At 51.1% G+C, this 13922-nt stretch overlaps 1 protein-coding gene across 2 annotated transcripts; it reads left to right on the forward strand.

Annotated features, from left to right (window-relative positions):
* The first annotated feature begins 431 nt into the window (after positions 1 to 431).
* SLC3A2 (solute carrier family 3 member 2) lies at positions 432 to 10403 on the forward strand. Of its 2 annotated transcripts, none has more exons than XM_070564137.1 (9): positions 432 to 4878; positions 5257 to 5430; positions 6023 to 6117; positions 7933 to 8001; positions 8107 to 8228; positions 8334 to 8514; positions 8626 to 8769; positions 9693 to 9776; positions 9890 to 10403. In XM_070564137.1, the coding sequence occupies exons 1-9, from the start codon at positions 4452 to 4454 to the stop codon at positions 10250 to 10252; spliced, it is 1659 nt and encodes a 552-aa protein (XP_070420238.1). In that variant the 5' UTR covers positions 432 to 4451; the 3' UTR covers positions 10253 to 10403. The 2 variants fall into 2 exon arrangements, with proteins under 2 accessions (XP_070420238.1, XP_008530434.2); XM_008532212.2 differs by having other exon boundaries at positions 8107 to 8165.
* The last annotated feature ends 3519 nt before the right edge of the window (positions 10404 to 13922 follow it).

The following is a 13922-nucleotide window of genomic DNA, read 5'->3' on the forward strand; positions in this document are numbered from 1 at the left end:
AGGACACAGAAGCCAACCTGAAAGAGCTCACAGTGGCCAAAATTTGAGCAAAAAGCCAAATAGTATAGTATTGGATTCCAACCCAAAGTATAAAATAAATATCCAAGAGTCTATACTGATAAAAATATAAATAAATGAAGAGATAAATAAATGAGGGAGAAGAGACAAATCTCCTGTATAGAAAAATCCCAAATAGTATTTGTAGATACACTCCTCTCTGGGAAGCTGAGCTTAACTCCATACCTTCTGGGTGTGGCTGCACTTAGTGACTTTCTTGCAAAGAATGTGATGATAGAAAGTTTTGAAGGGCACAGGGGGTGGGGAAAACGACGATACCCACCAGTATTATGTGACCATGACTGCAGAAGGAGCTGATGTTAGAGGACTCCATTAATCATTTTAAGGACAATTTAATCTCTTAGTACTTTTTTTTAAAGATTTTATTATTATTTTTCCTTTTTCTCCTGAAGCCCCCCGGTACATAGTTGTGTATTTTTTCAGTTGTGGGTCCTTCTAGTTGTGGCATGTGGGATGTCGCCTCAGCATGGTTTGATGAGTGGTGTCATGTCTGCGCCCAGGATTCGAACTGGCGAAACCCTGAGCCGCTGAAGCAGAGCTCACGAACTTAACCACTTGGCCACAAGGCCGGCCCTTAATCTATTACTATTTAGGCTTTTTGGTGAGATCGGTATTCTGTCTCTCATCTCTTAGCTGTCTGATGTCATCTATCTCAGGGTAATATGTTAAAAGTGAGGGGCCAGCCTGGTGGCATAGTGGTTAAGTTTGTGCACTCTGCTTCAGTGGCCCAGGGATCATGGTTTAGATCCCGGGTGTGGACCTAAACACCACTCATCAAACCATGCTGTGGCGGCCATCCCACATTCAAAATAGAGGAAGACAGCCATAGATGTTAGCTCAGGGACAATCTTCCTCACCAAAAAAAGAAAAAAAAAAAAGTACTTCTCTCTCTCTTTTATAAATATTGATCTGCTCTATCTGGTGTTTCTCTTTTAATACTTGGTTGCATCAGAGAGAATGGCTTGCTGCAGTGTTGTTCATTTGTCCAATATATTTGAGTACCAGATATTTTTCAGATGGTGCATTTATTTCTCTTACCCTAAGAGATGGTTTTGGTTGCCTTTCCTTTACTCTCTGGCTTTTATCCGCCCTCACATTTCTCACCCTTCAATAAGACAATTTTGAAAGTTCTCTTCGTCAGCAGCCAGTTTCCCTCCTGCAGGATTTGGAATAAAAATTATATTATTCCAACATCACTTCTTCAAATAACAGCTGCCAAGTGAGCCCCTCTGGTTGGGGTCAGCCTCCGTCTCTGCTTTCATCTCAGCTGCAGTTTGACTTCTGAATGCTCAGTTCCTTAACTTCAGCCATCTATTTTTCAAATGGCTAAACCCTTCAAGGCTGATAGGTATTTTAGATGCAGAGCTTGGATGCTTTTTTTCTGGGCCTTTGGAATAATGCCTCGGGCTCTGGCAGAGTCGCAGGCTGTTGTTGGACAGAGGCAGTCTCCTAACTTTCTAACTATCCTCCTATCTCTGCGCTGTCTTTGGAAATCCTTCTTTACACATTGGGGGAAAAGTATCTTCCCTATCATTTGGTTAACATCAAGTGATCCTCATCTGTTGGGAAACATGTCACATGGATTTTTGCAACAGGGAGTTAGAAAGGAACTTTCTTTGTACACTTGGCCCTCTGCATTTTAGGGCCCCACCCCCATCTGCCTGCCTCAGTGTAAAGTACCGAAGACTCGTGGCCTCCTGTGGTCTTTACTGGCCTCTGAACTGTTGAATTGCCCTTTTCTTTGCTTTGTCCCAGCCTTTTCTTAAAGGCTGAATTCGTCTTGACAAATTATATACTTTGCATTCCTACAGTAAATACTAAGTTTTATATTTATCAGCATACATTGTAGGATCTGAGGATCTCTAGCTACCTTCTGCTCTTTCTCTAAGTCTTTCCCTGTTGCTTTCCTATCCTCTCCTTTCCCCAGATTTATTACTTTGTTAAATTATTTTGGTTGAACAGTTACAAGTCTTGGTTTGTTTTCCTGCATTAACAGCTTAATCTTTATACAATACAGTGTTTAAATTCCTTTTCACTTTTATCCTTTTATCTTCACATGTTACTTTTGTTGAATTGTTTCTAAGAATGGAAGTATTTGGGTTTGATACAGTTCATCTACCCATTTACCAAACACTTATAAAGTGGCTACCACATGGTACCTCTGAGCAGGCAGGATCATCCACAAATAGCACAAGGTGCCAGCGACTTGTCTTGAAGTGCAAACAGACACTCAGACAAGGAAATGTAATAAACAAATGGAACATGAGTTGTAGCAGAGGTGCGTGCACAGTGGAGAGAAAGCAGTTCTTTCCAGGGAGTTGAGAAAAGCTGTCATTTGAGCTAGGTCTTGAATGAATACGAATTTGAGACAGAGTGGCAAAACAGGAAGGGAAAAACAGAGGGAATGGCATGTACAAGTCCTGACTAAGCCCGGTGTGTTGTGAGACTGGCTGATGTGGCTGGAGGGCAGTTCCTGTGGAAGGCGTGGAGGGTGATAAGCTTGGAGAGGTAGGTTGTTAGCTTCTTTACTAAATGCGTAAGGGACTGACTTCATCTGTCTGGAGCCGTGAGGGGCTGTGAGTGAGATACTGTGTTCCTGGGGGGTGTTATGTTGGACCCTCACAGGGAGAGCTTCTGATCGCTGTCCTCAACCTTGAGTTTTCATGCTGGGGATAAAGTCTGTTCAGAGCCCCTGGTTGGCACTTATCTGGCATGCCCAGGGCACCTTGGACTTCTTATCATCATTAAGCACTGGTCTGAACTCCAACCTCTACCCACTTGCCTGCCTCCCTGTAGGAGTTGGACCCAGCTTTCCTAGAGTGGGGGTGGGGTATGGGCTTTGGGATGAAAAAGGGGAATGGCAGAGGATGAGCCTTTTCATACCCGTGGCACTTCTTTCTCTCTGCTATTTCTTCAGATCTTGGCTTCCGCTCTCCTCCAAATACACAGCCATCCTGGCTTCCAGCCCAGGTGGGAGAGGGAGAAAGAACTCATTTCCTTAAGCTCCTCTCTGAAAATAATCCAGCTGGCACTACTCAGGAACAAGACGTTCCGGAGAGTGTTGGCCCCTCATGGTGTTGATGTCCGGCAGTCCCTGCTCTGAACCTTGTCTCTGCCCCACTTACACGCAATCCAAGACCCCTGTAGAGGGAAGCTGGGTGGTCTTCAAGGCCTCTGCAGTACCAGCTGTCTCCAAGGCCTAGTGTAGTGAAAGGATGGGGAGGTAAGGGAACCCTGGCACCCTGGGGAGACTGGGATAATCTGTGGGAGGCCCTGCAAGGTGGGGAAGAGTCTAGCCAGGGCATCTTTTGGTCTGTTGTAGGAAAAAGGTGGATGCCTCTAACTGAGGCCCAGCCCAGTTTGCTACTGCCCCCAGGTCACCGTCAATCTCTTCTGCATGTTGAATTCCTTGCTGCCCGACATGCTGGCGCCAGAGACTGGGGTGGGGTAGGTTAAGATGGGGAGTGTCAGCCTCAACTCCTGTCCAAACAGATTCATCTTAAAACATCAAGGAAAAGATTGCATTAGAGTTAATTCAATAAAGTTAATAAAGCAAAATATTGTAGTGGGCGGTCAATAAATAGTTGCTGCATGATGAATTCATTGAACGAAACTCAAGATGAGTCTTGAAGGGCGAGTGGGAGTAAGCCCTGCGGGGAAGCGGAGGTCTAGCGCCAGGTCCCAGAGGCCTGGGAAAACAAGGCCTGGTGAAGGAAAGAGCAGAAGTTGAGTTTGGCTGATTCTGAGCGCAAGGAGCCTTGAGAAGTTGGGAAGACCAGGCGGTGGCCTGAGCCCTGAGCCCTGGGCCAGGGGCAAATGGAGGATGGGGCCTGGGGAAGCCACCAGCCTTCAGAGTGGGCGAAGAGGGGCCCCGGGACCCCCGCCGTGCTGCATATCCTCTTTCCGCCCACTTCCGGCGGAGGGACATATCACAGACTCCACCTACCTAAAGGTGGCCCCTTGTTCAGCCTTCCTAGGGTCCGGCTCGAAGGAGCCTCAGGGGTGGACAGGTTCGAGATGAGGAGTTGGATCACGCAGCGGTCGGAGGCCTGTTCCGGACACTTTTCCTCCTCCGCGCCCCCCCCCCCGCCCCCCGCCCCGCCCCCCGCCCCCCGCCCCCCGCCCCCCGCCCCCAGCGGTCCCACAAAGAGCAATCCCGGACGTTTCACTTTAAGGGGCGGGCAGGCCGGGGCGGGCCGAGGCGGGGCTCCCCTGCCAATCCCCCGGGGCGGGCCCAACCCGCGGCAGACAGTCGTCGGAGCGTCTCCGAGCCGCATCCGCTGGGGAAACAGTCCTGGGGCCGGGAGGTCGGGGCACGTGTCCAGCCGCCACCTGACCGCAAGGCTCGTTGTGTCGCCGGTTCCGCAGGCACCATGAGCCAGGACACCGAGGTGGACATGAAGGAAGTGGAGCTGAACGAGATGGAGCCCGAGAAGCAGCCGATGAACGCGGCGTCGGGGGCGGCCGTGGCCGTGGTGGCGGCGGGTGGGGCCGAGAAGAACGGCCTGGTGAAGATCAAGGTGGCGGACGACGAGGCGGAGGACGCGGCCAAGTTCACGGGCCTGTCGAAAGAGGAGCTGCTGAAGGTGGCGGGCAGCCGCGGCTGGGTCCGCACGCGCTGGGCGCTGCTGCTGCTCTTCTGGCTCGGCTGGCTCGGCATGCTGGCGGGCGCCGTGGTCATCATCGTGCGGGCCCCGCGGTGCCGCGAGCTGCCGGCGCAGAGCTGGTGGCACAAGGGCGCCCTCTACCGCATCGGCGACCTTCAGGCCTTCCAGGGCCGCGACGCCGGCGACCTAGCGGGTGAGCGCGGTGCATCCTCCCCACCCCCCCGCCCCTGGTTTAGCTGGTCACCGGCTCCGACCCTGTCCCTAGATTGACTCAGACGGTTGTCCACCCCCCGGTAGCGGCGACCGCTCCCTGGGACGTAGCTCGTCCTTCCTTTTTGAAGGAAACCGTCCCCCCTCCCTCCTTCACGGGGGTAGCTGACTCAGCATCCTCCTTTCTTCCTGTGGCGCCGGGAGCCAGTCACAGCCGGTTTCTGAAGTAATGTGCTAGGCTTCTTACATCAGTTCCTCCGAGTCTCGTGGTTCAACCTCACCCCCGACACCTAGTCGCGGGGAGAGGAGAGAATAGGGGATGTTAGAGGGACTGCGCTTTAATCCTGCTTCTGCGTTTCAGGCCTGAAGGGGCGTCTCGATTACCTGAGCACCCTGAAGGTGAAGGGCATTGTGCTGGGCCCAATTCACGAGAACCAGGAGGATGACGTCGCTGGGACGAACTTGGAACAGATCCACCCGGCTCTTGGCTCCAAGGAAGATTTTGATAGTCTCCTGCAATCGGCCAAGAAAAAGAGTGGGTGTCCTGGAGTTGGCAAGGAAGGAGCTAGGAAGGGGTTGGCCTTCTGGCCAGACGGAAGGCAGGATAGGATTTTTGTCTGGTTTACACCTGACTGGCTCTGAGTTTTCCTAGGGCAGATAACAGGGGAGGTTTGTTAGGCTTCAGCCTAAAATGGATTCGTCAGGTGATTTAGAAGCTTTCTACTTGGCAGTGCAATCATTTAACTTTTGAGTGTCAGTGCCCTTATCTGCAAAAGGTAGGCTTTTTACTAAGTCAGTGGCATTTAAACGTGTAAGAGTGGGTCCTTTTGAAAAAAAATCCAAATAAAATCTTGTCTTACTTTAAAAGGGTGCACTTTGGGAGTCGGGAGCCTAGGGCCCCATAGCTGTCTTGTCTGCTACGCTACACTCTTCTACCCTGCGAGATCTTAAGCCCCCCTCCCTTCTTCATAGCTCTGTTTCAATGCAATGAGTTTTACCAGGGTTCAAATCTAAGCTTTTGTACCGAGTAATATATAGGAAATACTCTATGGACTTGTACTTGTTGATTTCCTCCTTTCCCCTCACCCAAGTCTTTCTCATGACTGCCTCTGCCTCCATTGTTCTAGGCATCCGGGTCATTCTGGACCTCACTCCCAACTACAGGGGCCAGAACCCGTGGTTCCTCCCCGATGAGATTACCACTGTGGCCACCAAGGTGGAGGTGAGTGCTGATGGCAGGTGGGAGCCGGATGCTGGGGCTGTGTTGGTCCTTTCACAGCAGCCCTGTAAACCTTGCCCGGCTGCAGTTGAGGGGCCCCTTGCTGCTTGGAGCCAGGCAGGCACGCTCCTCCCAAGGCAGAAGGATAAGCCAGCAGTGTACCCCTGTTTTCGCTTGTTCCTTTTCTTTTCTGTCCACTCGTTTTTCTTGTTTCCTTGACCCTGATGGTGACAGTGCCAGGAAGGAATTTCTCAGATGTCAGTCTGGGTTTGCTTTTTCTTCCTTTTGGGAGAGGAAGCCCTTTCTCTGTGGGAGTCCTGTCCTGTCTGGTTTCCTGGTTCTCGTTGGGTGTGTTTTGGAGTGGAGCCCAGTCTGCACTGGCGTCTTCCTATATGTCTGGGACAATGCCAAGCGTTTCATATATGTTTTCTAATCCCCTGTATAGCTGCACAAAGTCCCTGTCATCCCCAGTCTGTGAACGAGGCAGCTGAGGTTCAGAGGGACTTAATGTGCCTGGGATTTGAGGTCCTGAGCAGTCTTAGTTCTCTAGTCTGCCTTCTCTGAAGAGGTGTATAGGCTCAAACTCTATACCCAGCAGCTGGGAGTGGGGCTTTAGAGCACCCCTGCTCCTAAGCCGGGGTTGTAGGACACTGATCAGTTCAGAAGAGGCAGAACAAGATGGAGACAGACCCTGACACCTTGCTGGCAGCCATGATTCTGAGGTAGAATTGAGCATTTCCATAGGACCCTTGGGGTCATCCAATTCAGCCCTTGCTAATTGCTGGAAGACCCTTTAAAGTGGGCCGGCCTGGTAGCATAGTAGTTAAGTTTGTGCACTCTGCTTTGGCGGCCTGGGGTTCGTGGGTTCAGATCCTGGGCGCAGACCTATACACTGCTTACCAAGACATGCTGTGGTGGTGTCCCACATACAAAATAGAAGATTGGTACAGATGTTAGCTCAGGAACTATCTTTCTCACCAAAAAAATAAGTAAAAAATAAAGTTAAATTGTTAAAAAATAAAATAAAATAAAAGTCACTGATAAGGGAATGTTTACAGGTGGCATGGCATGAGGAGTGGTGGCCTCAGATGAAAGTGGAGACGAGAGGAGAGAGCACATGGAGCAGGGAGAAAAAGGGAAAAAAGGGGGCGGTGGGGTACCATGTTTTATGCCCCAAGAATGCCAGGCCCTGAGGCTGGTTCTGCAGAGCTGGCGCCTCTTTTCAGATCTTCTAAGCTGCCCTCGGGCTGTGCTTTGAATTGCACTGTTTCATTTTTGCTCTTGCTGAGACCTGCTGTTTGACTCACACCCTCCCCAGGCCTCAGGACACTGGGAGAGGAGTAAGTACACTTGTCCTGGGCTCTTCACTAGCATTTTGGGTCCTCTCTCTGCTGCTCTCTGATTCTGGTCTTGGGCGTGCCTCTTTGCTTCTCTGAGACTGTTTACTCATCTCTAAAACGAGTCTACTAGCCTACCACACATGCTAAGGGTTGAATGAAGTTATGTCTATGAACATACTTTTTCTCTTGGGCCTGTTCTGTAGGGATCAAAGGTGAAGCTGTGTGATTTGCCTTGGGGAAGAATAGAAAAGTAAAATGCTACAGCACTAAGAGAATCAATGATAGGTTAGAAGGGAGGGGACCAAAGGCTAAACTTTTGTAACAGAAGTGGGAAAGTGAGACCATTCAAGGCAAGTGACTCTCCCAAGGTCATGGCGAAGTGCTGGGTAGGCAAGGTTTAGTGTGGGCTGGGATTTTCTGAGCCTTTGCATCAGAGTGTTGATATATTTCCTCTGTTCTTTTGCTCTCCTCCCTATAGGATGCCCTGAAGTTTTGGATGCAGGCTGGTGTGGATGGCTTCCAGTTTCGGGACGTGGGGAATCTGACGGTGAGTTCCCTTTCCATGTGAGAGGCAGAGCCTGGGCCAGAACAGAGTGTCTTGCCAGGGTCTCATAGTGTTTCCTGTTCCTCAACTCTGCTTTTTTCTTTCTAGAATGCGTCTTCATTCTTGGCCAAGTGGCAGGACATGACCAAAAACATCAGTGAAGATAGGTGGGTGACAGACCACACCCCCTCCCCAAGTCGGCTCCACTGTGAGAACCCCTCAGTGGAATGGTAGGCCCAAGGAAGGGGGAAGTTCCTAGTCCAGAGAACCTTCTTCACTTCCAGTTTTCCTTTCTTGTCCTATACCAACCTTGTGCCCTGCTCTACTCCGTGCAGGCTCTTGATTGCAGGGACCGAGTCCTCTGACCTTCACCAGATCCGGAGCCTACTCGAATCCACCAAGGACCTGTTGCTGACCAGCTCCTACCTGTCAAACCCCAGTTTCACTGGCAAGCATGTAGAATTCCTGGTCACCCAGTATTTGAACACCACTGGCAGTCGTTGGTGCAGCTGGAGTGTGAGTACTACAGTGGTGGGTGTAGGGCAGGAGGCGTTTTGGAGGAAAGGGGTTTTGGGAAATGGAGGCAGGGGTGGGCTTTGGGGCTCACCAGTGCATCCGTTCCTGCAGTTGTCTCAGACGGGGCTCCTGACTTCCTTCGTGCCGGCTCAACTCCTCCGACTCTACCAGCTGCTGCTCTTCACCCTGCCAGGGACCCCGGTTTTCAGCTATGGGGATGAGATTGGCCTGGAGGCAGCTGTCCCACCTGGACAGGTATTGCTTGCTGCCTCCCCAGTACGGTGCTGGAGGTGGTGTTCCTCCATCATGATGGCTCTGTGGATGAGAGCAGACAGATATGAGCTTTGGGTGGAATTGCGTTTGATTCCTAGTCAGCCACCTAGTCAGAAGCTGTGTGGCCTTGGCAAGTTACTGCACTTGTCTGAGCCTTGGCCATCTCTGCTATGATATTGCATTTCTTGTAGGGTAGTTAGGATTGAATGAGGGCATATTTTAAAATGTGATGCCTGGTACCTGGTAGGTATTCAGTATGGTAGCCATCACTCACTCACTTAGTCAAGCACTCAGTGGACAGTGGATACCCTGGGCCCTCCAGGAACTCAAAAGTTCAGTTGGGGAGCCCAGTGAGAAGTGCACAGCAGCGAGGGCTGTGATAGGATAAGACTGTGAAGACACTCACTTAGTTTTAGCTGACACCTGAGCTGGTATTTACAGAACCGGTCATCAGTTTTTTCCACAAACTTACTGAGTAATTCCTATATGCCAATCATGGAGGATACAGCAAAGCACAAAAGAGCTAGAGATGGTGAAATTAGATAATAAATAAATATAATATAGATGGCAGGTGCTGATAAGTACTGTGCAAAAGAAAGCAGGGTAGGAGGCCTAGAGACTAGGGCATGGAGTGTATTTTACGTAGAATGGCCGTAGAAAACCTGGTGAGACAACTGAGCAGGGATGGGAGGGAAGTGAGGGAGCTAGCTGGTGGCTGTCTGGGAGAAGGGCCCTCTGGGCTGAGGGGACAGTGTGTGCAAGGACCTGAGGCAGGAGCCTGCCTTGTTTGTCCAGGAGAAGTTAGATGTGGGTGGGGGGTTATGCATCAATGGGGGTGGGAATGGCAGGAGGAGCAGGGAGTGCAGGCCAGGCCTCTTCCAAGTCCTATTTTCCCCACTTTTCAGCCTCTGAAGGCCCCAGTCATGCTGTGGGATGAATCCAGCTTCCCCAACACCTCAAGATCTGTAAGCTCCAGCAAGACTGTGAAGGTAAGGGATTTAGATGGGCAGGGCCTGACCAGCAGTGGGTGGGCAGTGGCCCGTAGGAGTTTGCACCCAGGGGAGCCCTTCATCCCTTCCTGCTCTGTCTTCATCGCCTGCAGGCTCAGAGTCAAGACCCTGGCTCCCTCCTTTCCCTGTTCCGGCGGCTGAGTGATCAGCGGAGTAAGGAGCGCTCCCTGCTGCATGGCGACTTCCACATACTCTCGTCCGGGCCTGACCTCTTCTCCTATGTCCGACAATGGGACCAGAACGAGCGTTTCCTGGTAGTGCTCAACTTTGGGAATGTGGGCCAACCTGCCAAGTTGGGGACCTCCAGCCTGCCCACCAGCACCAGCCTGCCGGCCAGGGTGGATCTGATGCTCAGCACCCAGCCGGGCCGTAAGGAGAGTGCCTCTGTTGAGCTGGAGCACCTGACCCTGGAACCCCACGAGGGCTTGCTGCTCCGCTTCCCCTACGTGGCCTGAACAGGACCCACCACTCACACCTTCCCTTCTCCAGGCCCTTTGGCTTCTCGTTTCTCTTTCCTTTTTTTTATTTTTAACTGTCACAGATCACAAGTGAACCCCCAAATAGGGTGTTTTCTGCCTTCAAATAAAAGTCACCCCTGCCCGGTGAGGGTTTGTCTTCCCTCCGCCCCTCTGTCAGGGGCAAGAATTTCACTCCCCTTCCTCCCTTCCCACCAAACCTGCTGCACAGTGATCAGGGCCAGAGGGTTCCATGCGTCTGCTCCAGTGTGAGAGGAAGGGGCCTGCCAAGCATCCAGGCCTCCTCACCCAGGCTGGGCCAGGTACTCTCCTGGAAGTCTCTGGTCTTGCTGACTGTTTCCTCATCTCCCTCAGCAATGGTCTTCAGCCAAGTGTGGTCAGTTTTCCTATTTGTGCAGATTTTGCCTTTCAGGGAGAAAGAGTGGGAGTGGGGTGGCCGGTTTTCTAGGAGGTTCTTGTGAAGGATACTAGAGGTTACTCATTCAACAGGAATTTATTGCATACTTAGGATGTGCCAGAAACTGTTTGTTCTAGGCCCTGGGGTTACAGGAGAGAAGAAAGTACAAAGGTCTCCGTCTCCTTGGGGCTTATTCTAGTAAGGAGACGCAGAAGACAGCAGATAAATAAAATCTAGAGTAGGGTGGCTATGGTGTAGTGTTCAAAGATCAAAAAGGAAAGCAGGGAAGGAGGTCGGTGTTTGGGGTGGGGGCTAGAGGAGGCCTCACCCAGGAGGTGACGTTTGAATAAGAGACCCGAAATAAGGGAGAGAGTTAACTTGCCAGATATCTGGGGAAGGAGCTTTCCAGTGCCCTGGGGTGGGAGTGTACCTGACACTTGTGAGGAATGAGGAGAGCAAGCGGGGAGGGTAAGGGATGACATTTAGCTGCCAGGGGGGTAGATCAGGAAGGTCATGGTAAGGTGGCCATAGCAGGGTGTGAAGAGTTTGGCAAATAGCACAGTCCCCACGAGACTGCCCTCACTTGAGACACCAGCTGCAAGTTTGGGGTCCCCATGACTATCCTTAGCGGGTAATCACTAGAACCACTCACGGAATTCAGGAAAGCACTAATATTACAGTTTTATTGTAGCAGAAGGATACACATTAGAACCAACCAATGGACAGGATGAATAGGATGGAACATGGGAGGGGGTCCAAATGTGGAGCTTCCCATCCTCTCCAGTAGAGTCCTGGACACAAGACCTCCTGGTGTGTAACATGCAGTGTGGCCAAGCAGGGAAGCTCACCTGAGCCTTGGTGTTCAGAGTGTTTCTTGGGGGCTTAATCACATATTGCCCATGTGGCTGACCTTTAGTCTCCCTCTTCCAGAGGTCACATGTCCCAAAGCCCTCAGGGTAAATCACATTGTTGACTGTCTGATCTCTGAAGCCCCCAGACAGCAAAGACTGCCATCAGGCAGGGCGTCCCAGGGGCCTAGTGATCACCTCCCTGTGGCTGAAGGCAAAAGCCAGACTTCAGGTAGGATTAATTCCTCACTACACACATGGTCTGAGGGAGTGGGATGGGAGTTGGAGGGTTTGGAGTGGAGCCACATGGTCTGACTTTGATTTTAACTGGCTCACTGGCTGTTTGACTAGCAGGGAAGCCGGTTAGAATAATTGTTGCTGCTGCAGCTTGGAAGACTTATTAGGACGTACCAGTGAAGGTGGTAAGAAGCATTTGGATCCTGCATTTATGTTGCAGGTAGATCCCTAGGATTTGCTGTCACTCCTGTTGCAGTCAAGTGATTGTTAGGTTGGCCCTCCTAACTTTCTCATGGGAAAGAACACCAGTTCCTGTGGGATGGGGTGTGGGTTGCGCCTGGGCCTCTAAGAGTGTCTTCTATAGGGGACAGATCAAGAAATTCCACATTAAGGCTCAGTCCTTGTTGGCTCACTTTTGCTTGCCTTGCCCTGCAACTGCCTGAGGGCCATGAGGGAAGGCGTGCCCTGAGCCTATACTCTGAGGGGCTCCGGCACAATTCCTGAGAAGACCAGCCAGCCACCTGGACCTGGCTCCCCGCTGCCTACAATTTCCCTTCTTCCTCCTGACAGCCCTTCCCCTCTGGCTCTCGTTTAATCTCAGCCTCTCCTCTTCCTGAGGCTCCCCACCCCTTCCCTCCTTGGCCTTTCCCAGGGTCCCAGCTCCAGCCTTCCCTCTTTCATTCTTCCTCTGCCTCTGTGCTTCCCCTCTGACCTTCAGTCTGTATCATGGTGTCGCTACAGATGGAGCCTCATCATGATTGCATGCTTTGAAATTTACTGTGGACTTACTTTTTTAAAAAAAGTGAAATTGTTAATTGTAAAATTTACCTAACAAAATTTGCCGTTTTAACCATTTTTAGGTGTATAGTTCAGTGGCATTAAGTAGATTCACACTGCAGCCATCACCACCATCCATCTCCAGAACTTTTCTCATCACGCCAAGCTGAGACTACCCATTAAACAGTGACCACACCCCATATTTGTTTTCAAAATAGGAAATGAATTAACCAAAAGTCAAATCAAAGACACTCAAATTTCCAGTGATGCTGAGTGGGGTCGTGGTGACACCCTACCTCTGTGCTGTGGGGGAACAGGTGAGAACAGTAACTTGCAGGCCCTCTGCAATCTGCAAGAGCTGCATGTGCCATTAACTGCCCTCACTTCCCACGTTAAAGAAGGAAGGGAACTTACGAGCCAGATGCAGTCACAGAAGCCACCTCAGCTCCCAACTATCCTATGAACGAATAATTCTCTTACTGCAGATGAGGAAAGAGGCCAGAATGCCTCTCCCCAGGGCACCCTGAACTGACAGCAGGACTCGCCTGAAGCAGAGGGCAGGTGGCCCCCACAGGAAACGTACCTCTGCTGTTCATTCACTCAACAAACATTTTTTGAGCTATTGCCCTGTTCCTGGTAACATCCTCAACTTTCTGGGTTCAGGGTGAACAGGATCCTGCCCTCACGGTTTCCAGTCTCCAAAGGATCAAATGCTTGGAATTCTAAGTGCTGAAGGCCACCTCTTAAGGGTTAAGGGCACTTTTAAATGAGATAATTGTTTAATGAGACTCACCTTTTTCCCCCCTTTTTAAGTCATGTGATAAACCTCTGAGGACTGTGGGACCCTGTGTACAGAGGAGGCTGAGGGCTCAGAGAAATAAGGGACCCTGCTGGACACAGCAGTGGGGCTGCCATTTGCACCCAGGCTTCAGCACTGGTCAAGCCCCCTGCACCACTGGACTTGGTCTTTCCCCAGGGCCCCTGGCCAATTACCTGCCCTTGGGTTGGGGAGGGGACCGACCTCTCCATCGGCCTGAGTCATTCTTCTAGTACCAGTCAATGTTCTACGTGTTGGGCCATAAAGGGATCTAAAATACTGCCACCCTCTTCCGGCCTTCACTGATTGGGCGTGGAAGCAGATGTTCGAGTAATTGCAGTCCTGGGATAAAGGCTGTGGGGCAGCAGTGAACGAGGCCCTGTGGAGTGCAGAGAAGGGTTTAACCCGGGAGGGATCAGGGGAAGCTTCTCGGTGCCTTCATGTGATCTGAGGCTGAGGCACCAGTGCACATTCATGTGATGCACTTACGGGACAGGACCACCTGTGTAGAGGGGACATGTACAGCCACTCAGTTGAGATAGCACGGTGAGTGTGAGGAACCATAAAGCCTGG

The sequence above is a fragment of the Equus przewalskii genome, chromosome 11, assembly GCF_037783145.1.
Source record: "Equus przewalskii isolate Varuska chromosome 11, EquPr2, whole genome shotgun sequence".
NCBI classification, from domain to species: Eukaryota; Metazoa; Chordata; class Mammalia; order Perissodactyla; family Equidae; genus Equus; species Equus przewalskii.

Excerpts from the sequence above, each read along its gene's own strand:
- SLC3A2 (XM_070564137.1), top strand. The coding sequence starts at position 4,452 with ATGAGCCAGGACACCGAGGTGGACATGAAGGAAGTGGAGCTGAACGAG. Across the intron at positions 8,229-8,333 it reads GAGAACCCCTCAGTGGAATG|GCTCTTGATTGCAGGGACCG; the intron begins GTAGGCCCAAGG and ends TACTCCGTGCAG. Across the intron at positions 9,777-9,889 it reads GCTCCAGCAAGACTGTGAAG|GCTCAGAGTCAAGACCCTGG; the intron begins GTAAGGGATTTA and ends CATCGCCTGCAG.